Source organism: Falco biarmicus, chromosome 11 (genome assembly GCF_023638135.1).
Source record: "Falco biarmicus isolate bFalBia1 chromosome 11, bFalBia1.pri, whole genome shotgun sequence".
In the NCBI taxonomy this organism is placed as follows: domain Eukaryota; kingdom Metazoa; phylum Chordata; class Aves; order Falconiformes; family Falconidae; genus Falco; species Falco biarmicus.
This window is the reverse complement of record NC_079298.1, coordinates 29291199-29318055: the sequence shown is the minus strand read 5'-3', so window position 1 is coordinate 29318055 and position 26857 is coordinate 29291199. Positions and strand designations below refer to the sequence as shown.

At 54.9% G+C, this 26857-nt stretch overlaps 3 protein-coding genes across 3 annotated transcripts; all 3 read left to right on the top strand.

The window, feature by feature from the left end:
- The first annotated feature begins 66 nt into the window (after positions 1-66).
- On the top strand, positions 67-12823 carry VAMP4 (vesicle associated membrane protein 4). The gene is made up of 8 exons (XM_056356128.1): positions 67-176; positions 539-628; positions 2503-2549; positions 2920-2970; positions 10107-10207; positions 10773-10852; positions 11037-11088; positions 12148-12823. Exons 2-8 carry the CDS (start codon positions 563-565, stop codon positions 12174-12176), a joined length of 426 nt encoding a protein of 141 aa, XP_056212103.1. The 5' UTR covers positions 67-176; positions 539-562; the 3' UTR covers positions 12177-12823.
- A 3166-nt stretch (positions 12824-15989) lies between these two features.
- Positions 15990-20764, top strand: ITPA (inosine triphosphatase). Its single transcript, XM_056356127.1, has 8 exons — positions 15990-16147; positions 16242-16299; positions 16382-16446; positions 17929-18002; positions 18790-18821; positions 19528-19643; positions 20168-20244; positions 20549-20764. Exons 1-8 carry the CDS (start codon positions 16085-16087, stop codon positions 20667-20669), a joined length of 606 nt encoding a protein of 201 aa, XP_056212102.1. The 5' UTR covers positions 15990-16084; the 3' UTR covers positions 20670-20764.
- Positions 20765-21167: 403 nt separating this feature from the next.
- Positions 21168-26857, top strand: METTL13 (methyltransferase 13, eEF1A N-terminus and K55). The gene is made up of 8 exons (XM_056356402.1): positions 21168-21411; positions 21762-22509; positions 23241-23440; positions 24048-24243; positions 24502-24645; positions 24837-25049; positions 25418-25549; positions 26092-26857. Exons 1-8 carry the CDS (start codon positions 21259-21261, stop codon positions 26364-26366), a joined length of 2061 nt encoding a protein of 686 aa, XP_056212377.1. The 5' UTR covers positions 21168-21258; the 3' UTR covers positions 26367-26857.

The window sequence follows — 26857 nt, the reverse complement described above, 5'->3', positions numbered from 1 at the left end:
CCGGGCCCCGCCCCCGGGCAAGCCCCGCCCCCGGGCAAGCCCCGCCCCTTTCCCCGCCATCGATCGCTCGGCGCTCGGCGCGGCGGGCGGAGTGCCGAGGCGGTCGATGGGACAGCTGACCTGCCGCTGCCGCCGTACCGGCCATTTCCCGCCGGCCCGGCCCGGAGCGGAGCCCGGTGAGGATGCGGCGGCAGCGGGGGTGGCGGTGAGGGGGTCCTGTGCTGTCGTGGTGGTCGGGTGTCTCTGTTTGGGCACCGGCTCTGCTTGCCGGCGACCCTGGGGCACCGGAGGGCTGCACCGGGGCGGTGGGGCCGGGTGAAAGCGCGGGTGCCGGGCACCGGGGCCCGTTGCACCACCCCCGCGGGGGGCTCTCGCATCCCCCTCCCCCGGGGTCCCGCGCATCCCCACACCCCAGGGCCGCTTTCTCCTTTCCCCCCACTCTCCGGGCCCACCGGTGCGGGGCTCCCTGGCACCCCCCGGGCGCTGCCCCGGCCCCGGGCAGCCCGGTGACCCCCCGGTTCCCCGCCCGTCCCTGCAGGCCTCTCCTCCCGCCTCAGACGCCATGCCTCCGAAATTCAAGCGGCACCTGAACGACGACGAGGTCACGGGCTCGGTGAAGAGCGAGCGGGTGAGTGCAGGTCCCCCCGCGGCCCCGTAGCGGGGGGCTGCTGCTGTGGGGGTGCCCCGGGTGGGTGCCCACGGCAGGTGGCTGTTTAAGGTGCTGTGGGGACCCCGGTGCTGGTAGCCACCGGGCTGGCCCGGGCCAAGCTATAGCCCCCTTCGCCGGAGGGGCCAGCGCGGCCTGCAGCCGCCCCATTGCTGTGGGGCAGCGGCACTGGGGCAGCGCGGGGTGCCCGTGCGGCTCTCCCCTGCGTGTGTTTGGAAACAAACCTCGTTGGGAGCTGCGCCCGCTTTGGGAGCCCCTTCCAGTCCCTTTAGGCTGTGGGCGCAGGGTCCCGGTGGGCTCCAGCCTCCTGCCCCTCTGCAGGGCTCGGCCAGGCCCGTTAGGCGCTTTGCCGAAGGGCGTGGGGGCGGCGGGGGGTTACCCTGCTCTTTCCAGGTGGATTTTTCTCCTGTCACCAACGTCCCTGGATGTTTCAGCCTTTGGATACGGGTCAAAGCGGTGCAGTTCCCTGTTTCGGACAAAGTGGATTTAACCTGCTGTGTTTATCCTGAGGTCGCGCTGTGCTAAACCCGAGTGTAGTCAATAGTCTAAAAGATCGCTGCAGCTCACAATAGCTGTCAGGGAGGCGAGGGTCCCATGCTGCCAAAAGCGGTTCACCTTGAGGTGTCCCTTGAGGGAGGTGATGGCTGGAACTATGGTGTGGTCTCACTGGTTGCTTAAGTTGATTGAGCCAATGTGACAAGGATGGCAACATAGGTGAGCTTCAAAATAAGAGCACTGTGCTTGCAAGTGGGAGCCCAGATTTATGCATAAGGGAAGCAGCAGCTGTTGGTACCACAGTAAGGACCATCCCATGTGTTCCTAGGCCCACACTTGCAGTGTGCCGTTTCCCCCTCTTGATTATTTTTGACTGTAAGTAGATGTTACTGGGAGCCCTCAGCTCAACTGGAAAAATCTGTGCTGCTCTGATAAGAGAAATGAACTCTAGTAACGTCTTTGTCTGAAACGTTCAGGATCAAGTGGGATTGTGAAGTTGCTCTTAAAAATCACCTTTGGATGGTGGGGTGGAGCAGCAAATCTGCGCCCAAGGGGAGCCCTTTGGCGCGAAGCAGAGGAGCTACAGACCACTCTGCTTTCCAGCCTGGCTGTAGCCTTTGCCCGAGTCAGGGGTTTGGAGTGGCCGACCCCCTCGGACATGCCGTGCAGGGAGCCCAGCGTCTTTCCTTGGCTTTTCTTGCTGCCATCAGGTGGCTGGAGAAACCCCATCCTCCAAATGGGGAGCAGACCTGACTTGCCACTGGATGGGATACCCCAGGGTGGCTGTAGGGGCAAAGCTGATGGGTTTTGAGGAGCTGCTGTTGACAGTGTGCAGCCCTGGGGATTGTCCCCTGAGCAGAAAGGGCCTTCCTTCCACAGCTGGCCTGTGTAGGGGCCCTGCCTGCCACTTTCCTGGGAAGAGCTCACCATGCTGAGGCACCAGCTGTTTCTGCGTCGTAGGGAGTTGCACTGACCCCTAGAAATGGGATCTGAACCTGCGCTGGCAACTGGCCGTTGATGCAAAACCAGTCCGGCTCAGCAGCAGAGGTGCAGGTTGTCCCAAGTCAGAGCTGTGCATCAGTCTGTGCTTTACACAGTTAGCCAACGCCACCGAGGTGATAATAGTGGCACAGAGATGTCCAGCTTGGTCCTTGGTCACAAGCAGAGAGGAACAGCACAACTCCAGACACTTAAAAAGTACCGTTGATCCCTTCCAAAGGAGGGCTTGCCTGAAACCTGCAGTCAGAAGATGCCAATTGCATCCTAAGGGCTAGAAACGTGTGTGCGCAGTGATGGTGGCTTATTGACGAGGTGGTTTGGTTTTCTTTCTGTATTTGCAGAGGAACCTGTTAGAAGAAGATTCGGATGAAGAGGAAGACTTTTTCTTGTGAGTTTCTGAATGGCTGCTGTAGGGAATGCGATGTCTTAACTGCCTGCAGCTCTGAGACTGGAGGTGTCAAATACCAAAAGCTGCTCCCTGCCACATAGGTGGGGGCTTGGGAATCAAAATCTTTAATTCCTTTGAGGTGATCTCCCAGAGCCTTGGTATTGAATGTGAATTGAGACTTAATAGGTGTGACCTTCATAGGAGTGGGGTGTCCCGCATATCCTAGGACGTGGGAGGGACTGATGGGAGGTATGAGAACAAACCTCTGTCTGCAAGGCGTTGGTTCATCTCTTGCATATCTTTTGAGTCTGGTTTAAAAACATGTTATTGTTGTATCTTCCGCCCTGATTGCTCTCTCTTCTGCCTGCAGGAGAGGGCCTTCTGGACCAAGATTTGGACCCAGGAATGACAAGATCAGGCAGTAAGTTGTTGTTCTTCGGTATCATACAGATAATTTATTCTGGCATGGTGAGCTCCTGCTGCTTGCTTACCAGAGTATTTTTGTGTAGTTCTAAACATGAAAACTGCTTCTGCTTGCTTTCTTCCAATCGACGTTTCCTACCCTACATGCCCACGGGTAAGGGAAATCTCAGACTTGATTCAAGTAATCAAGAAATTGTGCATTGACAGAGGCGAAGGGATAGGACTGTATCACAGGAGCTTTGTGAAGTTTGTAAAGCCCTTGCTGCAGTCTGGTGAGGACCTGTTCCATGCTTTTAGGAGGCTCTTTTTCTAGAGCATTAACCCTGAATTTTAACCTTTGCCAGCACCATTTTTTATTGTTTTGTTGCTTTTTTTCTTCTTCATCCTGTAACTTGCTCCTCTGTGTTTCAAGAAAGCAAGTGGTCAGGAACACACCAGGACCATGTTTTTTGGGCAGCAGCTGGTCCGCTGGCCTCCTCTTCTTCCAGATAAAAACCTGATGTGGGTGACCTGGAGATGAGCAGTGACTCAGTGGGGTCAAAGCAGCTGGAAAACAGGAAACCATTACAGCTGGAGGAAGATTAGTATTAAGGCAAGAAGGGAGGAGTGAACACTCTGGATCCTTCTCCCATCGAGTCATTTCCTGGATGATGCTTGTTCTAGGCTCCAGTTTGTCCTGTCCTTTCCTATGAGGGATGCGATGGGGGTACTTAATGGAAAGGAGGGGGATATTCACAGACCCTGGTTTGTGTTGTGCTGCTTCCTTTGCTGACCTCTGCAGAGCCAGAACCGAGATCTGTGTGGGGACTGATGACCGCGCATTACTCAGACTGGATTGTCTTGTGTGCAGCCTGAGTGTTGCTCTTCATTAGGGATTTTTTTCATGCCAGGAAGAGGCCAGAGCAGCTTGGAGATGACTCATGGCCAACATCAGCGTTAGGCAGTGCTTGCTTGTGTGCCCGCCTGCCACATTACCTTGAGGGGCGAAGTGGGCTTGGGTTACACAAGAGGCAGTGGGTCAGTCACTGCACCCTGAGTTTTCAGGGGGTCTCTGTGTGAGGATGCTGTTGGAAGAGGCGCGCTGGTCCTTAGAGTAAGCCAGTGTAGGTAAAGCCTCCCTTGTAGGGCAGTGGCACACTGATCTGGAGTAAATGAGAAGTACAAGAGTTGGTTTTATAAGTGGGGTCCTGCCTCCATAAAAAGGTGGAGGGGGGTGATGTCGACCCCTTTGTCATCCTCTGGTGGAAAGGAATTACAGAGTGTCTTCTGCCTTCCCTGCATGGTAGGGGGAAATGGGAGCCCTTCTCTTCCTACTGTCTTGGCCAGGCAGAAGGAAGCCAAGGCTTCAGTAGAGGGTACCACTGCATCTGTGAAAGGGAAGAAAAATGAAAGAATTGCCCCAGGAGCTGCTGGGTTCATAGGTTTGATGTGAGTAACAGCCAGCACACGTGAGGCTTGCCCGTTGCCAGAGATTGCCTGTCTAGTGGACCTGGAATGCAGTATGTCCCTTGGGGTAGCAAGTGGCTATTATCTATCTAGTATCTGGAGCATCTGTTATAAAACGGTGTGTGTGTTCTGCTCTCATCAATGTTGATTGCTTTATTTAATAAGCACTTACATTATGTAGTCATCATGGAGCTTATTACGTTTCTGATCAGCCCAGCTCTTGTGCTGGACGGATTGGTGCAGTCTGGTAATGATGCAGTTTGCTCTGGTTTCAGCAGAGGAGGAAAGGAGGATTTAGTTGCTGCTGAAGCACTGTAAGGAAAAGACATTTTAAGGAGGAATTTGAGCATTTGGAGAGCTGAGGCATAGCTGGGCAAAGCTAGAGGGGCTGTAGCTGTATGGGGCTGGAGGAACGAGGTGTGAAGATAGGCATAAAGGGAAACTGGATGGAGGATTGGATAGAGGAAAAAGTGATGGGTTTATGGGCGCAAAGGTGTGGAACATGTTGAATGTGAGGGGCAAGACTGGAAACTTTCCCTAGTTGTCCTTGGCAGTGAAAGGGGCTTGGGTCAGGGTGGGAGAGTTTGGCAGCAGAAACCCTTGAGGCTGGCTCAGCTGCAGAAGGAGATGGTGGGGAGCACTGTAAACCTCACAGGGGAAAGAAATGAGTTGGAGCCAGCAACAGTGGTGGGAGGAAGCGTCACGGTCCCCTCCGTGCTGTGTTTCCTTTTGGTGGATCTGGAAGTTCAGGCTCCTTTGTCCCAAGAGCTGCTTGGTTGGGGTGGATGCTCCTCTGGTAATTAAGCGGCCACATGGGGTCCCTTAGGCTCCCTCTGAGACCTCCCAGTCCCTGGGGTGGGCTGGGGCTGAAAGGTAGCTTTTAACAGGCTTTTATCCTTTTTCCCCAAATTACTAAGAACAGGTAAGGGAGAGCCGATCTCTCTTCTCTGCCTTTGCTTCCAGACTCTGTGAGAAGTCCTGAATGTGTATCAGAGAGCTCTTAGCGCCTTTTTGGTGGAAGGTGGGCTGTTGGTCTTCCACCTGGGTTTCCTTTAGTTAGAACAGGAGCCTTTCATCACATGTCATCTTTTCAAAAACTACCAAAATCACCCCGTTTTTCTCTGCTGCTTGATCTCCTTTATGCTGATGTTTCTGCTTTCGGGTGGCTGTGCTGCTGGACTCGGGTTCCTGCTTGTGCTGGCTGTGGGGCTGAGCACGCTGCTGTGGTTCTCTAGGGGCCAGTGTCTGGGTTCCTGTGATTCCCCCATTGTGCTGCTGAGGGTGGCCAGCATCCGCAGCCCTGGGGCTCGGCCCCGGTGGCCCTGTCTGGCTGCAGGCCCCCAGCTGCATCCCGAGGAGGGGAGGGTTTGGGGAATGGTTCGAAAGCAAGAGTTGACAGCAGCTTCCCAGGACCTGGCTGCTCATAGCCGGTGGATGGTTGTGCAGTGGACCTCAGCTGTGGTCCAGGCTTTCATTTGAACGTGACACCAAGGCTGCGTCGTCGGGTGTCACTGTTGGGTATAGTCCTTTCAAGGATTGAAATTCTTCAGGGAGGCAGTCTTCTTCACAGGTGAGATGAAGCAGCAACTTAAACCCAGGGATCTGTGGCATGGCTCAGTGCTGATACCCCGTTGCTGAGTATGGCAGGGCTTTCTGCCAGGCAGCCCCTCTGCAGAGAGCCGTGCCTCGGGGAGCACTGTGCTGTGCTGGCCTCCTGCCTTTGCACTGTCCATCTGGCTTGGTGCTCTGTCCTGCTCCCTCTTCCCTGGGTTACTGCCACAACGAGGGGTGTTTGGCTGTAATTTTCACAGAAATACACAGCACTATTAATATCATTGGGGTGGAAAATAGAAGTGTGTCATGCTGGCTGTAAACAGCCAGCTTGGAGACAAGCAGCAGCCTTGAGCAGCACATCCCATGGTGCGTGCACGGCCTGTTTACGGCGTCTGAAGAATGCAGTAGTGTTGTTGGCCCAACACCGTGACCAGCCCAGGGAGTTTTCGGTAGCTAACCCAGCGTGGCCAAAATGGAAAGGCTTATTCCTCTGGACCTGGCAAAGCACAAGAAAAGAGGACTCTAAACCAAGCTGAGCACCGTTGGGTGTCTTGTTGTTGCTTTGACAGTGTATGCTTGTCCTTGTTATAAGCATCATGTTTGCAGTAATTAGTAAGAAGGAGGTTCATGGGAGACATATTTTATGTTTTTGTCTTGTTGCCTTTCCTGGCAGGTATTTATTAAACTTTATTTCTCTTGGAAATCTGGCAGGAGTGAAGCACATGAAATGTATGGGTCAAAAGCCAATAGCTCCCTAACAGGAAATACGCTTCGTATTAGAGGATTCATTCTCTCTTGCCAAATAAAACAAGAAAATATTTTCTTCTTGATACAACTTGAGTTTCCAACCTCGAGCGTGCCAAATGAGTGGGAATTTTTCAATTTGTTCTGAAACTGCAGGGCTGATGCATAGGCTGGGCATCTTTCAGCCCCCTCCTGGAGAGGCATCTCTTGCAGAAGTGATGGAGGGGAAAGAGCAGAAAGCAAGGACTGGCTTAAGGTCTGGTTAAGGCACTGTGTGGAGATCAAAGTTTCATTCCCTGTCTTGGTCTCTTCCTGGGTTTTGTTTTTTTTTCCCCCAGGGTTCTCTTTTTACATCAGATACCAAAAGGTATCGGGTTGCTCAAATGTGTCTGTGTTTCATGGGAGTTAAACATCTCAACATTCGTGAGAGTTCAAGCCTTGATTTCTCTGTGCCTCCATTCTCCGTCTGTGAAACGTTCTGTTCTCTTGGGGGCAGCTAACAGCGCACCCAGGCTATGGGCAAGTAGCAAAGGTACGCAGTGTTTTGTCGGCCACTCAAGTGAAAAGAGGTGGGATGCTGAGATGCAGCTTGGGCAGTAGGGGTCTGTGCTCCATAGGTCTCTTCCAAATGCTGGTATGCAGCAAAGCAGCCTGAAGTTACTTATCTGCCCACTTTGTCTCAAACGCTTTGGGATGCCCTGGGACTGCAGCAGCATCTCCCCAGGCTCTGACCTGTACTGGCAGGTATGGGTGGCGCTGCGTTGCGCTGCACATTCCTAGATGTGTTGTAACCTTGTGTGCTCCCGCTTGCCGGTTGTACCAAGATAGCATGGTTACAAATCTGTTGTGGGAGGAAATCTCTTTATTTTGAAGCCAGTAAATGATTTTAGAAACATTTACATACTGTAAATGTAGTCTTCTGCCTGTAAAACTCATGTTTAAGGCCGTGGAGTTTTTGCCAAGTTGGCTCATCTGGGATAGCAGATGTTTCTGCTTTTCCTTTCTCGCCCGAAGCGATAGCAGCATTGCTGGCAGCCCTGAGCTGGGACTTGTCTGTGGCACCGAGGTAGGGAAAACCCCTTGCAGGGCATGCTGCCTCCTCACAGCCTCACCCACTGCCCCAAGGAAGGGGCTGCGCGTGTCCGGCACGGGGTGGATGCTTTGCTGCAGGTGTTTCCCAGGCAGCGCCTGCCTGCGTCCTCAGTGCCACCTGCTGCGCTTTCCCAAGGGTGGCACCTCTGCCACTTGCCTCGTACCTTGTAAAACGAATGGGAGGTCAGAACAGGCTCGCGGGCACAGGGCAGGTTCCTGCTGAGGTGTGTTTGGGGATCTATACCTTTTGCCTCCAGATTAACTCCTGGCAGGTGGCTGCCATCGATGTGGAAGGTAGGAGCTGCCACTGCATGGTGTAGGTGGGTTCAGAGAGATGCTTTTCCTACAGACTCTGCCATGCAGCACAGGGAAGGCAGGTTTCTTTCTTGTGGCGTCCTAAATAAAGCAAGTTTTTACGTGCACTGCTGGAGTCCAGCATGTGCCATGTGAGGGCCATTGAGTCAGAAATTGGCTTCAGAGGGATTGCCTGGCTGGTTTAGCTCTGGAAGCTACAGAGCCTGACCCGAAATGCTAAGCTGGGAAGCACCTTCATATTCGAACATCTGGAGCTCTTTCTATAGCTTTTTTTGGGGGAAAAAGCCTTTTCTTTTAATGACTTGCCCGTTTTTGGAGTAACACGTAAATGTGAGCAAGGCATGTGCTTTTCCATTGCAACGACTACTGCTTGTTGCTGCTGCTTCTCATGCGTGCGTCTCGGCACAAGTGTCTACTTGGTGAGAGGCACGTAGCTGGTAGGGAGACAGGAGAAATTGGTCAATGTGGACCTATGTCTCTAATTAGAGGCATGGTGTCTAGGGCAAAGCCCTGTTCCTGGTTCTGCAGCACCCCATTGACTGGCCTTGGGCAAGTTGCTCTCTCTTGGCCCTGGTTTCCTGGGCCATGGTGGAGGATGTGGTGTCCTCATCAAACCAAGCGCTCTGAGCTCAGGTGCTGGATGATGGCTCTTGAAGAGGTGGAGTTGGGTCTGGTGCTGCTTCAGAGCTCTCTGATGAGCCACCTTGGTGAAAACCCCAATTTGGCAAACAACATCTTTGAGCTTTTGCATCTGTGAGTGGGGAGGAGAAGGTTTTGTGTGGGGCTAAAGAGGAAGATGATGTGACTGGGTAATTTGGGGAGCAGGACAGTGTGGGTGCTAAGCAGGCGCTAAAGATGAGGTGTTGGCACTCCTTCCCCTTGGGGACACCAGTGCTGCAGTGTTAATAGGAGGTGTGCATTTCTGGTAACATGGAGAGCTTCTGAAGTGGCCTGTTTGAGCTGCACATTTAGCAAATGCTGGATGCATTTTGGTATGTTTACAGTGCTTGGACATTTTTATTCAAGGCAACTTAAGCTGTCAAACCTAAGACTTATGCAGAGAGAGCTGCTTGGAGCTATTTCTGTTTTGTTGCCCTGTGTGTAGCGTTGCCTTCAAGACGTTGCTGTTGCCATTTACTTTCTGGGAACGGTATGTCTCAAGCAATGTATTGTCTCCCTCGGGCCCCAAGAAATTTCTTGTTTCTATCTCCTGGAAAAGAAAAATGTATTAGCTCCAAAATACAAACCAGAACGTAGCAGTATTTTTCCACCAGGAGAATTTTTCTCTCTTACCAATGTGGCTTTTTTATGGAGTGAATAAATGCATTTATAATAACCCTGCGGGTGTGATTTAGGCTACTGTTAACTGAAGCACCTACCCACAGAGTTGCGTAACCTATGAGAAGATGGATTATAATAACTTGGTTTAGTTCATATCAGCCATTTCTTTACTGTCCTCTTGATGTCCCTGGCAGAGTGGGTTTCATTTAACAACTCTGTTCCCGGGGGGGGGGAGCGCACCTTGCTTTGATTTCACCCCAAGTTATTTAGCAAAGGTGCAGTGCAAGGTTCTGTGAAATCTGGAAAGATAAAGGTGCAGATTTTATATAATTTTTTCCCCCTTTGTGAGCTCTTCTACAGCAGAGGTGCCCACCAACGGCAATTAGTGCCTTTTCTCCATGCATTTTTGTGTTAAAAGCATTATGGTGAGTGCCCCGCTTCTGCTGACTTCCCAGTGCTCTCTTTGAGCTCCTTGTGTTCCCTCGCCCTTCCTGGGATCACCAGAGAGCCACCACAGGCAATGCCGTGCCTCTAGCTTTCTCTGCATCATATCAACTTTCTTCCGCTGTTGTCCCCTTATGATTTTTGTCGGTGAGCTCTCAGCTCCCACCAGCCCGGCCAGCTATGAGCAAGGGCCAGCGCTGCGATGCACAGCTGGTGGTGCTCGCTTCTGCTCCTCATGCTGCCTTTGTTCTACTCTAGTGTCCAGAACCAGGTGGACGAAGTCATCGATGTTATGCAGGAGAACATCACGAAGGTGATTGAAAGAGGCGAGCGGCTGGATGACCTGCAGGATAAATCAGGTGCGATGCTAAATGCAGCTCTGCTGGCCTGTTCCCCATGTCTCTTTCCTGTTGCTGGGCTGGGTTACCTGGTTTCAGTTCAGAAAGTGCCTAATGACAGACCTGGGCTTGTATTTCTGTCCTTCCTGGGAGTGCTGTTTCCCAGCCTTGGGCTGCAAATCTGACTTTCTGCCAACATTTTCCTCTTTCCACCTTTGCCTTCTGTCGCTCTGTGCAGAGGCATTAGTTTGGAGACATTTGGGTGCTGAGATCTTGGTCCTTGAAGGTAGATTGGTCTGTCTCCCAACAGCCCCAAGCACCTCGGCTGTCTGCTGGCTTGCAGAGCAAATTCCTGTCCTCAGAGGGCAGCCAGTACAAAGGGGGCTCAGTGGGACTCTGCAGGTCTGTGTGTGCTCTAGCTAAGGGCGTCATGTTGGCGTCTGCTGTGGCTTTGGTGAATCACGTTGTGGTTGGGTCTTTTCCCCTAAGGCTGAATTTATTGCTTTAAACTGAGTGGAGTTAGTAGAATGAGTGGATGCTCTGACTGCGTGTGCTGCTGAATCGCCTCTTTTCTTTCCTTTAACAGAAAGTTTATCAGACAATGCAACAGCTTTTAGCAACAGAGCCAAGCAGCTTCGGAGACAGATGTGGTGGCGAGGCTGCAAGGTGAGCCAGAACAGGAATAGGCAGGGGTGGGTTTGTGGAAGGGTGGTTACCTGCCTGCGCCTGGGAGGGGATGGAGAAGCTCTGCTTTCTGGCTGAAAAGATGCTGGAAGGCAATGACCTCCTTCCAGGTCAAAGCAGCTGCACATATCACCCTGGGTAATGTGCGTCTTTGCTCCTCTTGCAGATGAAGGCGATCATAGCGCTGGTGGCAGTCATTCTCCTGCTTGTGATCATTGGTGAGTAGCTCCAGGTCACCCCAGCCACATCTGGCACCGAAATAGTAGTGGTACTCCACGCTGTGAGTTACGTTGTGGTGCTGTTGTCCCTGGAGGAGAGCACCCAAGCCACTCCCATCAGGCCCTGTTCTGCCTTAAGCCACCATAAGTGGTGCCTGTAGACCACTCTGCGCTCCTCTTCTGCAAGGCTTAAACCTGCACGCAGGGGAGCAGGCTCAAATCAGGTCCTGCTGGCTGTGGTCAAAGAAAGCCAACATTGCCCTACCAACATTGTATTGATCCAGGGTTGGCACTGACTGATGTTGAGGCTGGTGGGAGTAAATGGATGAGTTTCAGACCAGAGCAGCATCTTCCAAAGGCTTCTCCACATGTAGCAACCGTCTTGCAATGGCCTGCTCCCTGCAAATGCTCCTCCCCAAAGCTGCAGGGCTGCTTAATTTTCAGCAAGTAGCTGTTGTGGCTTTGCTGTCGGTCTCTTCCCCTGCCTTCTGCCCTTCGTAGTCTCTGGAGCTCCCCAGAGCAGAGATGTCACTGCTTTTCCTACCAACAGGTAATAATGGCCAGAGCATGTTTCTTCCAGGCAGAAGTAATTTGGCCCTCTGCCTGCAGAATGGCGTGCTCCGGGGATCCAAGCAGCTTTACTGTATGGCCGGGTCTGGAGGGTTTTCATCCCGCTGACCGTAGCCAGGGGCAGCTCTGTAACTGTTCTTGTTATTGTTACTCCAGCAAAACCCTTGTGGCCTGTTGTCCTGTTGATACACAGCCTGCAGTGGGAGAGGCAGAGCTGGCAGCGGGGTGGGAGCGTTTGAGAGACAGACTGATGGAAAATCCCATCTGGTTTAATTTTGGGAAGCTGGAAGGAGATGAAGGTGGCAGGAAATGTTGTCTAGCTTGTGTGCAGGGAGCAGATTGCATTAGCCTGAGCTTAGAAACACGCTTTCCCTCGCAGCTGCTTGGTGTTTGTCACTACAGAGATGGTGGTGGGGGGATCACTCCGGCAGGGATGGGAGTTGCACACAAAGGTGTGTGGCTGACAGCTTGTTTCTTTGTGTTTTCCAGTACCCATAGTCCTGAAATACCACACCTGACAAGGCAGCTGGAGGCTTCGGTGGAGCTGGCTCTGGGATAACCAAACTGCTGTGTAATTTAAGTGAGATATCTGTATATAACTTTGAAGTTGTTTTTCTCCAAGGAGCGAGGAGGCGGCGGCAAGTAGCCAGTTCTAACAGAGCATTTTAAGAACTGCCAAATGACCCTTGTTTTTGGTCGAGTACCTGCTCCTGCTGTCAGACTTTTTTATAACAGAAGATTCAGTTCCCAAACCGCCTGTTTTGTGGAATTCTCAGTCTCTGGTTTGGAGCTGTCTACTTGCTGCTATGGTCTATCTGTATATATGGTTGAGTTGCAATATTAATAATAATACTGTTTCAGCAGTTCCCTGCTGTGGAAGGCAGAGGGGACTCTGTCCTCCTGTCAGAGTGAAGGAGAGGAAAAATGTCTGAAGAGAAACATGCCATTATGTTACAGGGAACTGATCCTTCTGTGGAGAACTGCAAGGGTGTTGTTTCTCTCTTGTTCAAAAAAAAAAAAAGGGGGGGGGAGGGAAGAAATAATTAGGTTTTACAATCCAGAAGACTTCCTGGTTCTGCCATGGGAATGCACAAGCTCAGTGTTTTCAGTATTGCTGCTTACAGCTGTGACTAAAGACATTCCAGTAAACCTATTTTTGACTGTACATGTGGAGTTCCTGCACGTCTTCATAAAGTTTTGGAGGACATTCATGGCTCTCCACTGCTGGGAGTCCCTAGGAAATGGCCATTCCAGTGTTTTCATAATGAAAAGCAAGAAGTGTGTATAAAGCCCAGCTATTAGCCTGATGCTATATAAGACACAGCAGGAAGACGGCAACTCTCCTGAAACCAGGCCATGGTGAGCAAGCCCAGTTCGTATTCACAGCCTTTCCCCTTGATGTGGTGGTTGCCGTCCCGAATGCCAGCCTGTTTTGCTTCCCTGTGATCTGGTGGGGTGGGGTTTGTTCCCAGACACAGGCACTGGGGTGCTTGGGGAGGTGTAGGGGCCCCTATGCTGGATTAAATGTGAGCTGAGTTCCTCCATCCATGGGTGGGATTGCTGTGTTTTGGCTGTCTCCAACCTTGGTCTCAGGTGTTGGTGGCACTTCTGTCTGCCCTTTATTTTTGGGACCCTTTTTCCTTCCAACCCTGAGCCTGGGACTTCAGCTGAGCTGAGATCAGGCTCTCCTGCTTCTCTTTCTGCTGTCTCTTCTGATGAGAACAGCATTGTCCTGCTTAGCTTGTGTCTGAATTAATGTTGGAGAGGGGGAAACAGTGCCCCAGAGAATTCCCAGTGCCACATTCCAGCTTCCTCTTCTGAACCTGCCCCTGGGACCTTGTACAGTTTCCACCTGAGCGGTGGTCCTGCCTCATGCAGAGAAGGGGATTAAAAGTGAGCACAGCAGGCTAGAGCGTTGGATGTGATTACAAACCCTGCTTGCCCAGCTGGAATATAAACAGGGCTTTTCCCCTCTGTGGGCCCTGGCCTCTCCAGGTGGGAACCAGAAAGCCAAGCTGGGGGTTTTGTCCTGAAGTATACCCTGTTTTTTAAGAGCATGCACCCAGCAGAAAGGACAAAAATCATCTTGCCTGTGCCTCTGGTCCTTTTTTCACCTGCCAGGGATCAAGCAGGTGGATGCAGAGGCACTGTCTTCAGGGGGACTGCAGGTCTGGCTGAGCTATTGGGTACTTGTTCTGCCAGCTGGAAAGTGAGTTAACAGCACTGTGAGCCTGTGTAACAGCTGTGCTGTGCCTGCTCTGGTCTGCCTGCCTAGGGCAGGCTTTACCTCTGCTGCTGGAGAGGGCTGCCGCTACCTCTGGCTTTCTCTCCCAGCCCCGTCTTGCCTTTGCTGCTGCTGCCACCACCCACAAAACCTTGGGTGCCGCAGGAGTGCACGAGGACTTCAAATCCCTGCTGGCACTGGATCTGAGCCTGAGAAATTGGTACGCAGTTGCCTGGTAGAGGCAAAGCCTGGCTTTAATGCCGGGCTGAAGGCCTCAGAAATGAGTGCTGGTAGGATGAAGGCTCCACAGCAACCCTACTGTATTAAAGAACTGCTTATAGCTGCCAAATCTGGAAGCTGCTGTTACACCCTCCTGAGTCCTGTCCTTGCTGGGTTCAGCAGATCTGTCAGCAGCATGTCCTTAGGAAGGGTTTCCAGGTAGCAATGAACTCCTCTCTGTGTGGGCACTGGTGTACCACCCCAAGTGCTGTTGCTAACACCATCCCAGCAGCATATAAAACAAGGTGACAAGGTTAGCACCCCTGACCCTGAATTGTTTTGTGTCCTGTGCCTGCCTGCTACCACAGGCTCATCCTTTGGGACCAGTGGGACTGGACCAGGCCCACCCCTGGCAGCCAACCACAGGCAGCAGCCTCCTTCCCTGGGAAAGCTGGCTTTCCCTGACAGCTTTGCTGGAGTCCTTTTGCAGCATGTTCCAGGATGCTGGGATGCAGGCAGTTGTACTCGAGATGCAGGGCAGGGAAAGCTGCCAAAGCCTTCAGTATGCTTCCCTGAGTTGCCAGAATTAGGTGTTAATCAGTTTTAGGTTCAAATCCCTCAATGCCAGGGGTTGTTCCGAGAGGCACCACCAGCAGCAAATCAACAGTCCTGGTCAGTAACTTCACAGTAACAATTTATTGAGCAAGTTTTATAGCTTTCAAGGCTGAAAAGGCCATTAAATGTCTGGTCTCAGGTATGTTACAGAGCAGTCCTCCTAATGTTCCTTTGAGATACCATGGTCTTTATATTGCAGCCTGTACTGTCCCACCCTGGACTGCTGGCTGGGAGAACTGTAATGAGTGGAAAGGGTTGTTTTTTCCAGCATCCACATGCTTTGGGGTCAGTTTTCACTTAGAAGATGTTATGAAGGACATTTTACAGCAAAAACAATTCCTTCACCCAAGCATAGGGTCTGTTTTATTCATTCCCTCTTTGTGCGCAAGACAGACCACTTCGTTAGCTGCTGTTTTCCACATGATCGCTTTTTTACAGGGAACGGCATGTTTTGGCTGGAGTTGTGTGTTCCTCCTGCAGGGCTGGTTCCTCCTCTGAGGTTTGCTGGTGTGACCCACGTGGTGAGACCCCTGGGTCCCCACGCCTGAGGGCATGGGGGCTGCAGGGCCGGATGGAGGGCTGCGGCTCTGCCCCAGGTGGAGAGGACTCTCCTCTCCCAGCTCTGGGACCTGGCCAGACCAGAGGGGAAGCTTCCCCCCGGGGGGGCCCGCTGCAAAACGAGCTTCTAGGGGGGTTGGAGGGGGCCTGGGTACGATGGTGGGAGAGCTCCCAGGACCCTGCTCCTTTGCAGTGAAGCACTGGGCGTCCCTGACCCGTTCCCCTCGGGCTCCATACTGGCAGCAGGGCCCACCTCTTGGCTCCCCAGTCCAGTTTTTGCTACAGCCGCCAGCTGGTCCCGCATCTACCTTCAGTTCGACGGAGCTCGGCCGCTCCTCCAGAGGAAACCTGCTGTCAGAAAGCGCAAAGACTTGCTAGAGGTCAGGGAATGCAGCAGCGGAACCCGGAGCACCACCCGCCGCCCACTTCCCGCCATCTACGTGTGATCTCTCTTCAAGGAAACCAGGGAGGGGGTTCCCCCGCCCGCGGCTGCCAGCCGTCGGGGAACTGAACAGGGAGGCGGCCGGGCCCGGCCCGCCGGCGGTGCCAGGGGCCGCCTGAGGCGGTGCGGGGTCGGCCCGTGGCGGGGACGCGGCCGACGGGGACAGGCAGCCCTGCCAGCCGCCCCGCCAACATGGCGGCCCGCGCCCCCCTCCGCCCGCCTCTCGCGAGGCTGCGCGGGGCGGAGCCGCGCACGCGCACGAGCGGGGCCCAGTGCCCGCCCCCGGCGGCCCGGAAGCTCCTCCCCCTCGGGCGCCGAGGGAATGGGCGCCGTTGGTTGGCGGCTGAGCGCGTAGGCGCGGGGTCAAGATGGCGGCGCCGGCCCGGCGGAGCGTGGTGTTTGTCACCGGCAACGCCAAGAAGCTGGAGGAGGTGGGAGCGGGGCGGCTGCCTGGCGGCGGCTGCCGAAGCCGGGGTCTGGGGTCTGGCCCTGACGGGCGGGTTTCCCTCCCTTCTCCCCCCGCAGGTCACGCAGATCCTCGGGGACTCCTCTCCGTACACGCTTGTGGCGAAGAAGCTGGACCGTGAGTTGGCGGCGGGGCCCGGGGGGACGCGGCGGCGCGGCGGGGCCGGTCGCCTCCTCAGTGCCGGCCTCTCTGTCCCCAGTGCCGGAGTACCAGGGGGAGCCGGATGAGATCTCCGTGCAGAAGTGTCGCGAAGCTGCCCGGCAGGTCGCTCGCTTTCTCCTTCCCCCTTGCTGCGGGGGGGGACGGGGTCCCGGGGGACGGTCAGGGGTACAGTTGGCCTGGCCTGGGGGGCGGCTGGGGACCCTGGGGGTGTCGGGGTACATCTGGCCTGGGGTGGGGGGCAGCTGGGGTCCCTGGGGCCTTGAGGGGAGTCAGGGGCACATCTGGCCTGGGGTGGGGGGCAGCTGGGGTCCCTGGGGCCTTGAGGGGAGTCAGGGGCACATCTGGCCTGGGGTGGGGGGCGGCTGGGGTCCCTGGGGCCATGAGGGGAATCAAGGGCACATCTGGGCCTGGCCTGGCCTGGCCTGGCTGCACTCCCGTTGCCTGGCTGTTTCTGTCACCAAAATGGGGAATGAGAAAACTCCTTAACAGCAATGTAGCATTAAGAAGCAGGCATTCTTTATTGCAGTGCTGGATGCATGGGCACCTGTGCATGTGCCACCTAAACATGCATGCCGTATGTTTCATTCAAACAAAATGGTACAGTCCACCCTTATGTTTATGTATTACATTTCTTGGGGAAATCGTATATCTTTATTCAATAGGCAGTACTATGTTAATTAAGCATCCTGCATGCTCCTTACATGTATCTCTCAGTCTCCTAAGGGGTCTCAAACAATAGTCGACCCTATTGTTACAGCTGAACAATCACTGAACCTTAATTTACTTCCCTTATACGGAGAGTCCAAGTTTGTTTCATTAGTTACCTATACAATGGTCTCCTCAGCTACTGTACAGTCTCCTCGGGGATTATAAGTTTTAAATGACTCTTTCTCTCTTAGCATGAAATTACACAACTAGGATTGGTTAGCAGTCTCTCTGCAGTGATACACTGAAACAAACAATATAGTTGCAAAACTAAAACTATATTACATGGTAACGTTTCTGGCCTACGCTGGGTGATGGTGAGTTCTCGCTGGTGACAGTGTTTTGGCAGTCCTGCTGCTGCTCCTCCGGCCTCCTGTGGTTTTGAGCAGCAGGACAACATGGCAGTGCCTTCAGTTCAGCCCCGGAAGCTGTGAGGCACAGAGTTTTCTGTCAGCTGGAGCTTCTGATGGATCAACTTCTGGAGTGATCTCTGGGATGGGTGTCTTAAAAGAACCAAGTGAGGGTTGGGACTGAAGGGAAATGCAGGCATGCCTTCAGGACACAGGCTTTCCTTTTCCTTGTCCCGCCATTCCTGTCCCTCAGGAGGGCAGGGGGTTGTTCAGCTCTGCTAGTTTTTTTCCATGTGACATTTCCCCCTACTGTTCTTCAGCCACTCTGGCCTGTCTGGGGAAAGCATGGTTTTGATTGTGTCTGTCTGGTGTGGATTGCCTTTGAGGTGAAGAGCTCTAAGGGCTGGTGATTTTTTGTGACGTCCTTGTTATTGTGGAAATGTGAGAATAGGATTGAACAAGAAAATGGGTTTAGAGGCAGGGCCTTCCTCTAGATCTAATGCTTCTATCTCTTGGGCTTTCACTGTAGGTTCAGGGACCTGTTATAGTAGAGGATACCTGCTTGTGCTTCAATGCCCTTGGGGGGCTTCCAGGACCCTACATGTAAGTAGGAGAGAGCTTGCTTCACCTTTTGTATTCTGGAGTTAGGAGCACAGTCTGGCAGGGTGTGCTTCACGGGGGTTCTCTGCGTGCCAGGAGCAATAGGGTCAGGGAGGTGATTACCGGTCTGTGTCCTCAGCTTCATCCTGTACCCCAAGGGCTGGACTTAACTCTGTGAGCCCTGCTGTAAATCACGATGCAGGATGAGAGATACAGACCTGAGCTGTTGGCGCTGTCTCCTGATCTACAGTGCCGGCTCTTGTAGCCAGCTCGGGAATCTGGCCGCACAGCAGGCTCTGTGCATTTCAGCAAGACTCTGGGATCAGTGTCCTATAGGTTCTCATAGGGACTGCTTTAATCCAGCAGATAACAAGGTTATTACATTACAGTGTAACTCCTCTAATAAAATACTGCCTTAGCTCCTGGAATGAACTTGGTGTGATTAATTCTTCCAAACTCTCTGCTGAGCTAAGCAGAGACATAAAAACTTTATATGGGGAAGGTGGTGCTAGAACTGGCTGTAAGATGTGCACAGGTTGAGTTGAGAAAGGTATTTTGGCATGTCAGCACTCATGAGTGAGAACTGGGTTATTTACATAGTCATCAGTACTGCGATAAATTAAATACCCTGCTGCTGTTTTCATTGTGTCCCATTTAGTTTAAGAGCTAAGTCTGTTATTATTGGTAAATAGTCCAGAACAAGGTGATTTGACAGCAAATTTAAGAGGGGTTCAAAGGACTGTGAAAGTGTAAGCAACAATGTCATTTTTCCTCTGTTCTTCCCCTCCAGAAAATGGTTCCTGGAAAAACTCAAACCAGAAGGTACTGCCTCCCTGTTCCTGCTCTGCATGTAACTCAGTCCTTTCCAAATGAAATGGATCCCTTGCTTTGCTGGGTTCTGCTGAATGTGCTTGCCCACTGTGCTGCCCATTTCATAGCTGGCTCCTTTCCCATCTGTCCAGCTCTGTCCCTTCGCGTTCTCTCCTTGAGCCTGTTCTGTGCCCTTCATGGGATGTTGTTTACCCTGATAGCCTCAGCATCATCCCTAGATTTCCAGACTCCTGCTTCTGCAGGCTGGTGGCAGGGCTTGTGGGAACTTCTTGTTCCTGCTGCTCCCTTTGGTTTCTGTGCAAGCGCCCCCTCCACCAATGCCCACCTCCCCTGGCATGCAGTGAGTGCATATTAACAGTGTGACTGCAAACCTCACACTGGTGTCATGAGCATGAGCGTTATTCATGCTAATTCAGAGTGGGCTGTAGTCCTCTCCGGTGCTGCACACTTGTTTGCTTCTGCTACCAAGTTAATAGCGGGGCCCGGCAGCTCATGCTGTGCTGGATCTGAGGCCCTGGCTTCAATCGTATGAGGGACCCAGCCAAGAGCATCCTTGTGTCTGAGCTTTGCCACCTTCAGGAGTTCTTCCTCTTCCTCGTGGATGTGAACGTGGAACACTCCTCGATCCGTCTCTAGGTGGGTGTGTTGTTCTCCGAGGGAAAGGCAGTAATGCTGGGATCCTTTCTGTGTCGCTCAGGCCTGTACAAGCTGCTGGCTGGGTTTGAGGACAAATCTGCCTACGCTCTCTGTACCTTTGCATTCAGTACTGGAAACCCAGAGGAGCCAGTGAAGCTGTTCAAAGGCCAGACTCATGTAGGTGGTGTGCCTGGGAAACACACTGAGGGAGGAGGGCTGTAATGTGATTTTTGTAACAGCGTTTGCACAACTTTAGTGGCCCCTGGGTCACTGAATGCCCTTGGAGCTTCTCTGTGTTGAGAACAGGCTGAGGGAGGATGCAGTTGGTGCTGAACACTGCAGCCTTTTTGCCCAGCTGCATGCACTGAACACTGTGTGCTACCTCGGTCTCTTCAGCCCCCATGTCTCCCTCTGGCAGGGTTATATTTGAGTGCAGCTGTTAGCTTTGTTAATTGTGTGTGGGGGTAAAGGTGCTGTCAACATAGAGCAGCATGATGGAGCACTGAGTTTGGGGCTGCTAATTTTAGTCGCATCCCAGGGAGGTGCTGGGCAGGAGGGCAGCACCGTGCAGTGAGCCTGTGGTGGCCACTGCGGCATGAGGGATGGCTGCATGTAGCTCTTCAGTCTGTGTTTGAAATGTGACTGCAAGGGAAGTGCTGTGAAAACATGGCTGACGGGGCTTTTTTGCTTTCTTGTGACAGGGGCTGATAGTGGAACCCAGAGGCCCTCGAGATTTTGGCTGGGATCCCTGCTTTCAGCCAGATGGCTACAACCAGACGTAAGTAGTGTCTTATTTACAGCTCTTTACATCAGAAAACCCAGGGTAGAGTTTGTGCGGCGAGGAGAACCTGCTTACAAGGGAGGGTGGCAGGGAGAAAACTCCCTCCTGGATCTGAATGTGGTGGGTTACGGAGAATGCCTGGATCAGGACGGGGGTTGTTGGCTTTGCCACAGTGTCACTGCAGATGACCCGCTGGAGTTGAGCTGAGTGATGGTGAGCAGAAGGGGTGCTCTTGGTGACTGTGGGGGATGCATGCTGTAGCATCTCTACTGCTGAGGCTTGTGGTTTCTCTCCCTTCCAGCTACGCCGAACTGCCCAAGGCAGTGAAGAACTCCATCTCGCACCGTTACAGAGCGCTGAGTGAGCTCTCTGCCTTCTTTCTCCAGAGCAACTCGACAGACCCCCACCCTGGTCCCAGCTAGCCTCCCCGGGCTGCCGGCACCCTGCGCTGTCCGTGTCACAGCCCTGGGAGAGCTCTGCTCCGCTGTGGGCTGCCATTAAAGCTGTTCTTTTTGAAGCCACTGGTACCTTTTTCCTCCCGCCCTGTTTTGTTGCTTCAGAAGTGCTACAGAGCCCAGCAGGTCTGGATTATTTAAGCTGCAACGCTTGTGCCGCAGGGGTGGCTTGTGCCCCGGCTCCGGCCGGGGTGTTCCCTGCCGCCCTTTGTGCCTGGGGAAAGCAGGGAGGCCACGACGACGCCGAGTGCTGGGGCTGCACGTACGCCTGCGGTGGCAGCACCCCCGGCTCCCGGGGCCTCCCCCACCTCCCGCGGGCCCAGCTCCACCCGCTCTTGGGGGCGCGGCCTGGAGCGGCTAGCCAATGGGAAGCGGCCAGGGGAGAGGCAGCCAATGGGAAGCGGCCAGGGGAGAGGCAGCCAATGGGAAGCGGCCAGGGGAGAGGCAGCCAATGGGCTGCGGGCCCGCTGTGCCCAATGGGTGCGCAGCGCAGCCGGAAGCGGTCAGAGCGCGGCGAGGCGGGACACGTGTGGCGGCGGCGGCGCCGAGCGCGGCCATGGAGCTGCTGCCCCGGAGCCCCGGGGAGTTCGGATCAGCCCGCTACTGGGAGCGGTTCTTCCGGCAGCGGGGGAAGCGCCCCTTCGAGTGGTACGGGGCCTTCCCGGAACTCTGCCCCGTCCTGCAGAAGTACGTCCGGCCCCGTGACAAGGTGAGCCCCCGCTGGTGCCCCCGTCGATCGGCCGAGCCCGGTGCCGCCGCGTCCCGGGGTGCCACAGTGAGAGAACAGGAGAGACCCAGAAGCTGCACTGGCATGGGGAGCTGTGGGGGTCCCAGCACCCAGATCATCTCCGAGGCGCAGCAGATGCGTCGCTTCTGCACCCGTGTGACTCTTCCATATGGAAATGTTGTCTCAGGGCCATGGAGAAGGGGGATTGCGGGTGCTGTGGGTGTGGTTGTCACAGAGGGCTGGTGGCCGTGGCTGATATTTAGTTGTAAAACACTTTATGGCATGTTTCCAGGGTGTTCTCCCTATCACGCTGCTCTTGTGCTGCTCCCCAGGTTCTGGTGGTGGGCTGTGGGAACTCGGAGCTGAGCGAGCAGATGTATGACATGGGGATGTGCGAGGACATCGTAAACATCGACATCAGTGATGCAGTGATCCGACAAATGCAAGAGCGGAGCGGGAGCAAGAGGCCGAAGATGCGCTACCTGCTGATGGACATGCTTCAGATGGACTTCCCTGATGCCCACTTCCAGGTGGTGCTGGACAAAGGCACGTTGGATGCCATCCTCATCAACGAAGAGGAGGCCACTCTAGCCAAGGTGGACAAGATGTTTGCTGAGATCAGTCGAGTCCTGCAGGTAGGAGGGCGCTACCTCTGCGTCTCTTTGGCTCAAGCCCATGTGCTGAAGAAAGCAGTGGAATACTTCTCCCAGGAAGACTGGGTTGTGCGTGTCCATCAGGTGGCTGGCACCGGGGACAAGCAGCAGTTTGTCCTACCAGTCTTTGTCTACGTCATGACAAAGTTCAGGAAGATCCCTGGCTCAGCATTGCAGATCCTGGAGATCTGCCCTGAGGAGCAGGACAAGCCGATGCGGGTGGAGAGCGCGGAGCAGCTGGTGGCGGCGGTGAAGGACAGGCAGCATTACGCCCTGCTCTGCAGCCAGCTGAGCAAAACTCCCTGTGGGGAGCAGGTTTCTCTGGACCTATGTGACAAAGAGAGCGGGAAGCCTCGCTACACGCTGCATGTGGTTGACAGCCCCTTGGTGAAATCATCCCGGGACAATCACTTTGCCATCTTCATCAGTGAGTACAGCCTCTCATGCCTGCAATGAGATGGTGCACTGGCCAGGAGCTGCAAAATGACCAGCAGTCCTGGCCCTGCTGAAACTGGGGCTGGAGAGGGGAATAACCTGCCTGTGCAGGGTGCAGTTGATGTTTTAATCCTGGCTTTGTGGTGGGATGTGTGTTGGCCTGGTGGTGCAAGCAGAGATCTGGCACTCAGCTTGCTGGCTGAGTGGATGCCCGTCTGGCAGCAGAAGGACACTGCCTGCCTTGTCTCCTAGTTAGTGATTCCTGCCTTGATGCTGGTGACAGCTGCCATAGCACATCACTGTGTAAAGCCCAAGCGCAGCGGTCACAGCCAGAGAGGTTTTGCTGGTCTGTGTGGGTATCCTGACTTTCCAGGGCCAGGCCGCTCGGGGCTGTGCTTTGCTCTTGCACCTTGCAGAGTCATGTCAGGCTTTGCCAGCAACATTGTTCCCTGCCTGCGGACCTGCAAAGTTGGGGCGTAGCACAGCCTGGAGATGGGTCATGAGGCTGTTGGACACCCCCTTCTTGTGAGACGTGGCTTTTCCAGCCTCCTGCATGAGCCTGCCCAAAACAGGGATGGTCCTGGCTCTGCTGACGGTTGCAGAGCACAGCTCTAGGCATGCAGTGGTACTGCCTTGTGATGTCTTACCATTCCCTCTCTTGGAGGCGAGGGCAGTCGCCTGGGGACTAGAACTGGCCCAGGCTGATGGCAGCCTCTTCTGCAGTCCCACAGGGCAGAGAAACCGAGTGGCTCTTTGGGACAGAGGAAGGGCGGAGGCAGCTGGCGGCCAGCGCGGGCTTCAGGCGCCTGGTCACTGTGGCCCTGCACAGGGAGCAGCACTACGAGGGTATGGCTGGCATCCAGGAGGAGCTGTCAGGGAAGGTGATGGAGCTGGCCCCGCCGGGCCTCCCTGCCCGGCAGCAGGTGAGCCCCACCGCCTGGCACCCTCGCTTGGCTTCCCCAAAACCAGGGCCTTGCTGGCTCTCTGCCAGCAGCAAATCCCTGTTTGCCAAGGGAGACCAAGCTGCAGTGCATGAGCTGACAGCCTTGGTGGGGAGGAGATTGGCCTCAGGTGTAGCTCCTCTCAGTTTTCCCTCCAGCTGGCTGCCTTTGCTTGGAGGCGGGATTTGAGGTGCCTGCATGGCAGGAGTTGGTGTGAAATCCTTGCCCTCCAAAACCCAGCATCCCAGGAAAACCAGGCATCCTGAAACCCTGAGAGCATCCAGTCTCTCCTTAATACTGGCTTTAACTTCCATCCTTTGTCTTCTTCTTGCCCCAACTCTCCAAACCCAAGCTCTTGCAAGAAGTCTTTGGGGTGTTTGCTTCCTGTACCCCAACACGCATATGGGAGGGAAGCTGGTGTCCCACACACTGGTTCCCAGCTCCCCTGTGGCTGCCTACAGCACATCCCATTGCTCCTGCACTGTGTCTACTTCGTCCTGGCTCTTTAGCCATGGGCAGGACAGCAGGAGTGCCAGGGTCTGTTCCTGTAGCCTTTGCTTCCTCATGCCAGTCCCTGTCCTTGCTGCAGGTGCCCTTCCTGTCCGTGGGAGGGGACATCGGGGTGCGGGTGGTGCAGCACCGTGACACCAGCTCCCTGAGTGGGGAGTACGTCGTGGAGGATGTGAAGGGGGACGGCACCTGCTACTTCCGCCGCCTCATCTTCCTCTGCAACAGGAACGTGGTGCAGTCGGAGGCTCGGCTCCTGGCCCCCATGCCTCTCCCAGGTATGTGGGGCAACCGGGAAGGGGCAGGGTCCGAGGGAGCCTTTGGGGTGGCAGGGAGTGAGACTGATACAATAAGCAGATTGTATACAATAAGCAGATACAATAAGCAGACTGCTGGGACCTGCCTGCCTTGTCCTGGAGCAGCTCTGGGAGTGTTTTTACGCTCTGCTGCTTGCCTTGTGGGTGGGGGTGGCTAGTCCCCCGAAAGCACCCCTGTCTCCCACCTTGCTTCCACAGCCAATGCCTCCTGTTTTTCAGGCCAGAAGAAGCGGAGGAAGGACAAGAAGAAACCCAGCCCCCCTGAGCCACCTGCAGCCATTGACAAGAGCTACCTGTGCTGCGAGCATCACAAGGCCATGGTTGCGGGGCTCTGCCTGCTGGGGGACCCCAACCCACTCCCAGGTGACAAGGCCAGCAGTGGGAGGCTGTGCTGGGGGCAGGCACATGCAGGTCCATGTGTCCCAGCTCCTTGGGGAAAGGCTTTCCTGGCCGAGGTGCCCCGTGTACCCTTCCTGAAGTGGTTTGGGGCCAGCGGGTGGACGAGCGGTGGAAGCATGGCCTCTGGTGGCTCACTGTGTGCTCTCTGTTTGCAGGAGCCGTGCTGGCAGTGTTGGTGGTGGGGCTTGGTGGGGGCAGCCTGCCCCTCTTTGTCCATGACTACTTCTCACAGGCCAGTGTGGCTGTGGTGGAGATCGACCCCTCCATGCTGGAGGTGGCCACGCGCTGGTTCGGCTTCTCTGAGGGTGACCGGATGAAGGTGCACATCTCCGATGGCCTGGACTATGTGGCCAAGCTGGCGGCTGAAGGTACCATCTCACAGAGCACCCCGCTGAACCTTGCGGGTGACACGCTGGGGACCGCAGTCTGGGCTGCTTTCACGCTCTTCTTCCCCTCCCCACCCATCTGCTATGTGTCACGAGCTCCAGCCTTGCCAGGTCTCTGCAGCTCACAGGCCTGTCCTTGCCAGTGTGTGTGTGGGACCTCTGGTTTGCTGCCTCCCCCAGGGCCAAGGGCTGCTGCTGTGGATTTCATTTGGAAAGAGAAACCCCAGGAGAGAGAAGCAGCCGTAACATGGCAGGGGGAGCCTGTTGACCACCTCATCTGTTGCCTCCCCAATGTGTGTGGCTTGTCTCTTGTTCCATGGGATAACAAGTCTCTGTGCTTCCTCCTGCAGCCCCAGCCCAGTGCGATGCCATCATGTTCGATGTGGACAGCAAAGACCTCACGGTGGGGATGAGCTGCCCACCCCCAGCCTTTGTGGAAAAGCCCTTCCTGCAGAACGTTAAAACCATCCTCAAGCCAGAAGGTAGGAGGGGAGATCTGGCCGTGTCCCTGCAGCCAGCCTGGCTGGTCCTGCACAGGGTTTGAGTAAGGAGGCTGTGCCACCATTTTTCATCCTGGAGCACAGCGGCCGCGGCTAGGAATGCTGTGTGAGCATAGCAGCCACGGCCAGGATTACTGTGTGACATCCACCGCTCCTGGCAGGTCCCAGATCCTGGTGTTTCAGTGGGTGTTGTGACAGCAGGGAGCAGGGTGGAGTGGGTGGCCCATGGCACTGCTGGGTCAGGCAGGCTTGAGACATCCTGGAGGGCCAAGAAAGGCTGCAGGAAGGCAGAGGGTGTAGGTGGTACCCGGGAACAGATTGTGTGGCCACCCACGACCCATGTGGTGGCAGGTACGTGGAGCTGGGCCAAGGGCAGCGGGGTGATGCCGGTACTCCTTGTGCTGTCATGGGGGAGATGTTTGCACCAGGGTGGCACAGATTCAGCCGTGTTCCCACAGGGAGGTGGGGAGCAGGGAGCTCTGCATGGTCTGGTCTGAATTCCCATCCTTCTTGCCCTGCTGCAGGAGTCTTTGTGCTCAACTTGGTGTGCCGTGACGCCCAGCTGAAGGAGTCTGTCCTGGCCACCCTCAAGGAGGTCTTCCCACTGCTCTACATGCGCCGCATTGAAGGAGAGGTCAACGAGATCCTGTTCTGCCAGCCCAGCCCCGAGGGCCGGCGGGACCCCAAAGAGCTGGGGACACGTGCTGGGGTGCTGGAGGGGGCCCTGCAGCAGACTGGGCACCCCTGGGACAGCTCGTATGTGCTGGCAGACATGCTGCAGGCCATCGAGATCCTCTGAGAGGGACTCCAATGCCACTTGAATGAGAGAGAGGTCCTCATGTGGGTGCTGTGGCCCCGCAGCGGAGGGGTGCCCATGGCTGGGACTGCCACCCCTGGGGGGGCTGGTGCTGGCCTGGGTCTGCCTGAAGGATGGAACTGGCATGGGAGGACGCGGCCTGTGGCGTGGCTCCCTGGGAAGGGGTCCAGGCCCGTGGAGAGCTGTGCAGCCCAAGGGGCAGCGCTGGGATAGTGAGGGGAGGAAGGTGCTTTGGGACTGGCAGGGCTGTGGGTTAGGGTCTGTTGCCATTGCTTTCCCATTGTAGGAAAAATATCCCTCTGACCATCGCCTTCCCCTCCTGCACAGCTGCTTCTGATGCCGCCTCTCCCCACAGCTCCAGCATCCCTGATCACTGGTGTCTGTGCAGAGTCCCAGCCCTGCCCCAAGCCTGGCTGTGGGTGTGTGGTGTGGGCTGAGAGCTGTGAAAATAAAGTGCTCAGGGCTGTTCTGAG

Coding starts and splice junctions, on each gene's coding strand:
- VAMP4 (XM_056356128.1), top strand. CDS start 563: ATGCCTCCGAAATTCAAGCGGCACCTGAACGACGACGAGGTCACGGGC. Junction 2,550..2,919: donor GAAGAGGAAGACTTTTTCTT/GTGAGTTTCTGA, acceptor TTCTGCCTGCAG/GAGAGGGCCTTCTGGACCAA. Junction 11,089..12,147: donor TCTCCTGCTTGTGATCATTG/GTGAGTAGCTCC, acceptor TGTGTTTTCCAG/TACCCATAGTCCTGAAATAC.
- ITPA (XM_056356127.1), top strand. CDS start 16,085: ATGGCGGCGCCGGCCCGGCGGAGCGTGGTGTTTGTCACCGGCAACGCC. Junction 16,148..16,241: donor ACGCCAAGAAGCTGGAGGAG/GTGGGAGCGGGG, acceptor CTCCCCCCGCAG/GTCACGCAGATCCTCGGGGA. Junction 18,822..19,527: donor GGAAAAACTCAAACCAGAAG/GTACTGCCTCCC, acceptor TGTGTCGCTCAG/GCCTGTACAAGCTGCTGGCT.
- METTL13 (XM_056356402.1), top strand. CDS start 21,259: ATGGAGCTGCTGCCCCGGAGCCCCGGGGAGTTCGGATCAGCCCGCTAC. Junction 21,412..21,761: donor ACGTCCGGCCCCGTGACAAG/GTGAGCCCCCGC, acceptor GCTGCTCCCCAG/GTTCTGGTGGTGGGCTGTGG. Junction 24,646..24,836: donor GGACCCCAACCCACTCCCAG/GTGACAAGGCCA, acceptor CTCTGTTTGCAG/GAGCCGTGCTGGCAGTGTTG.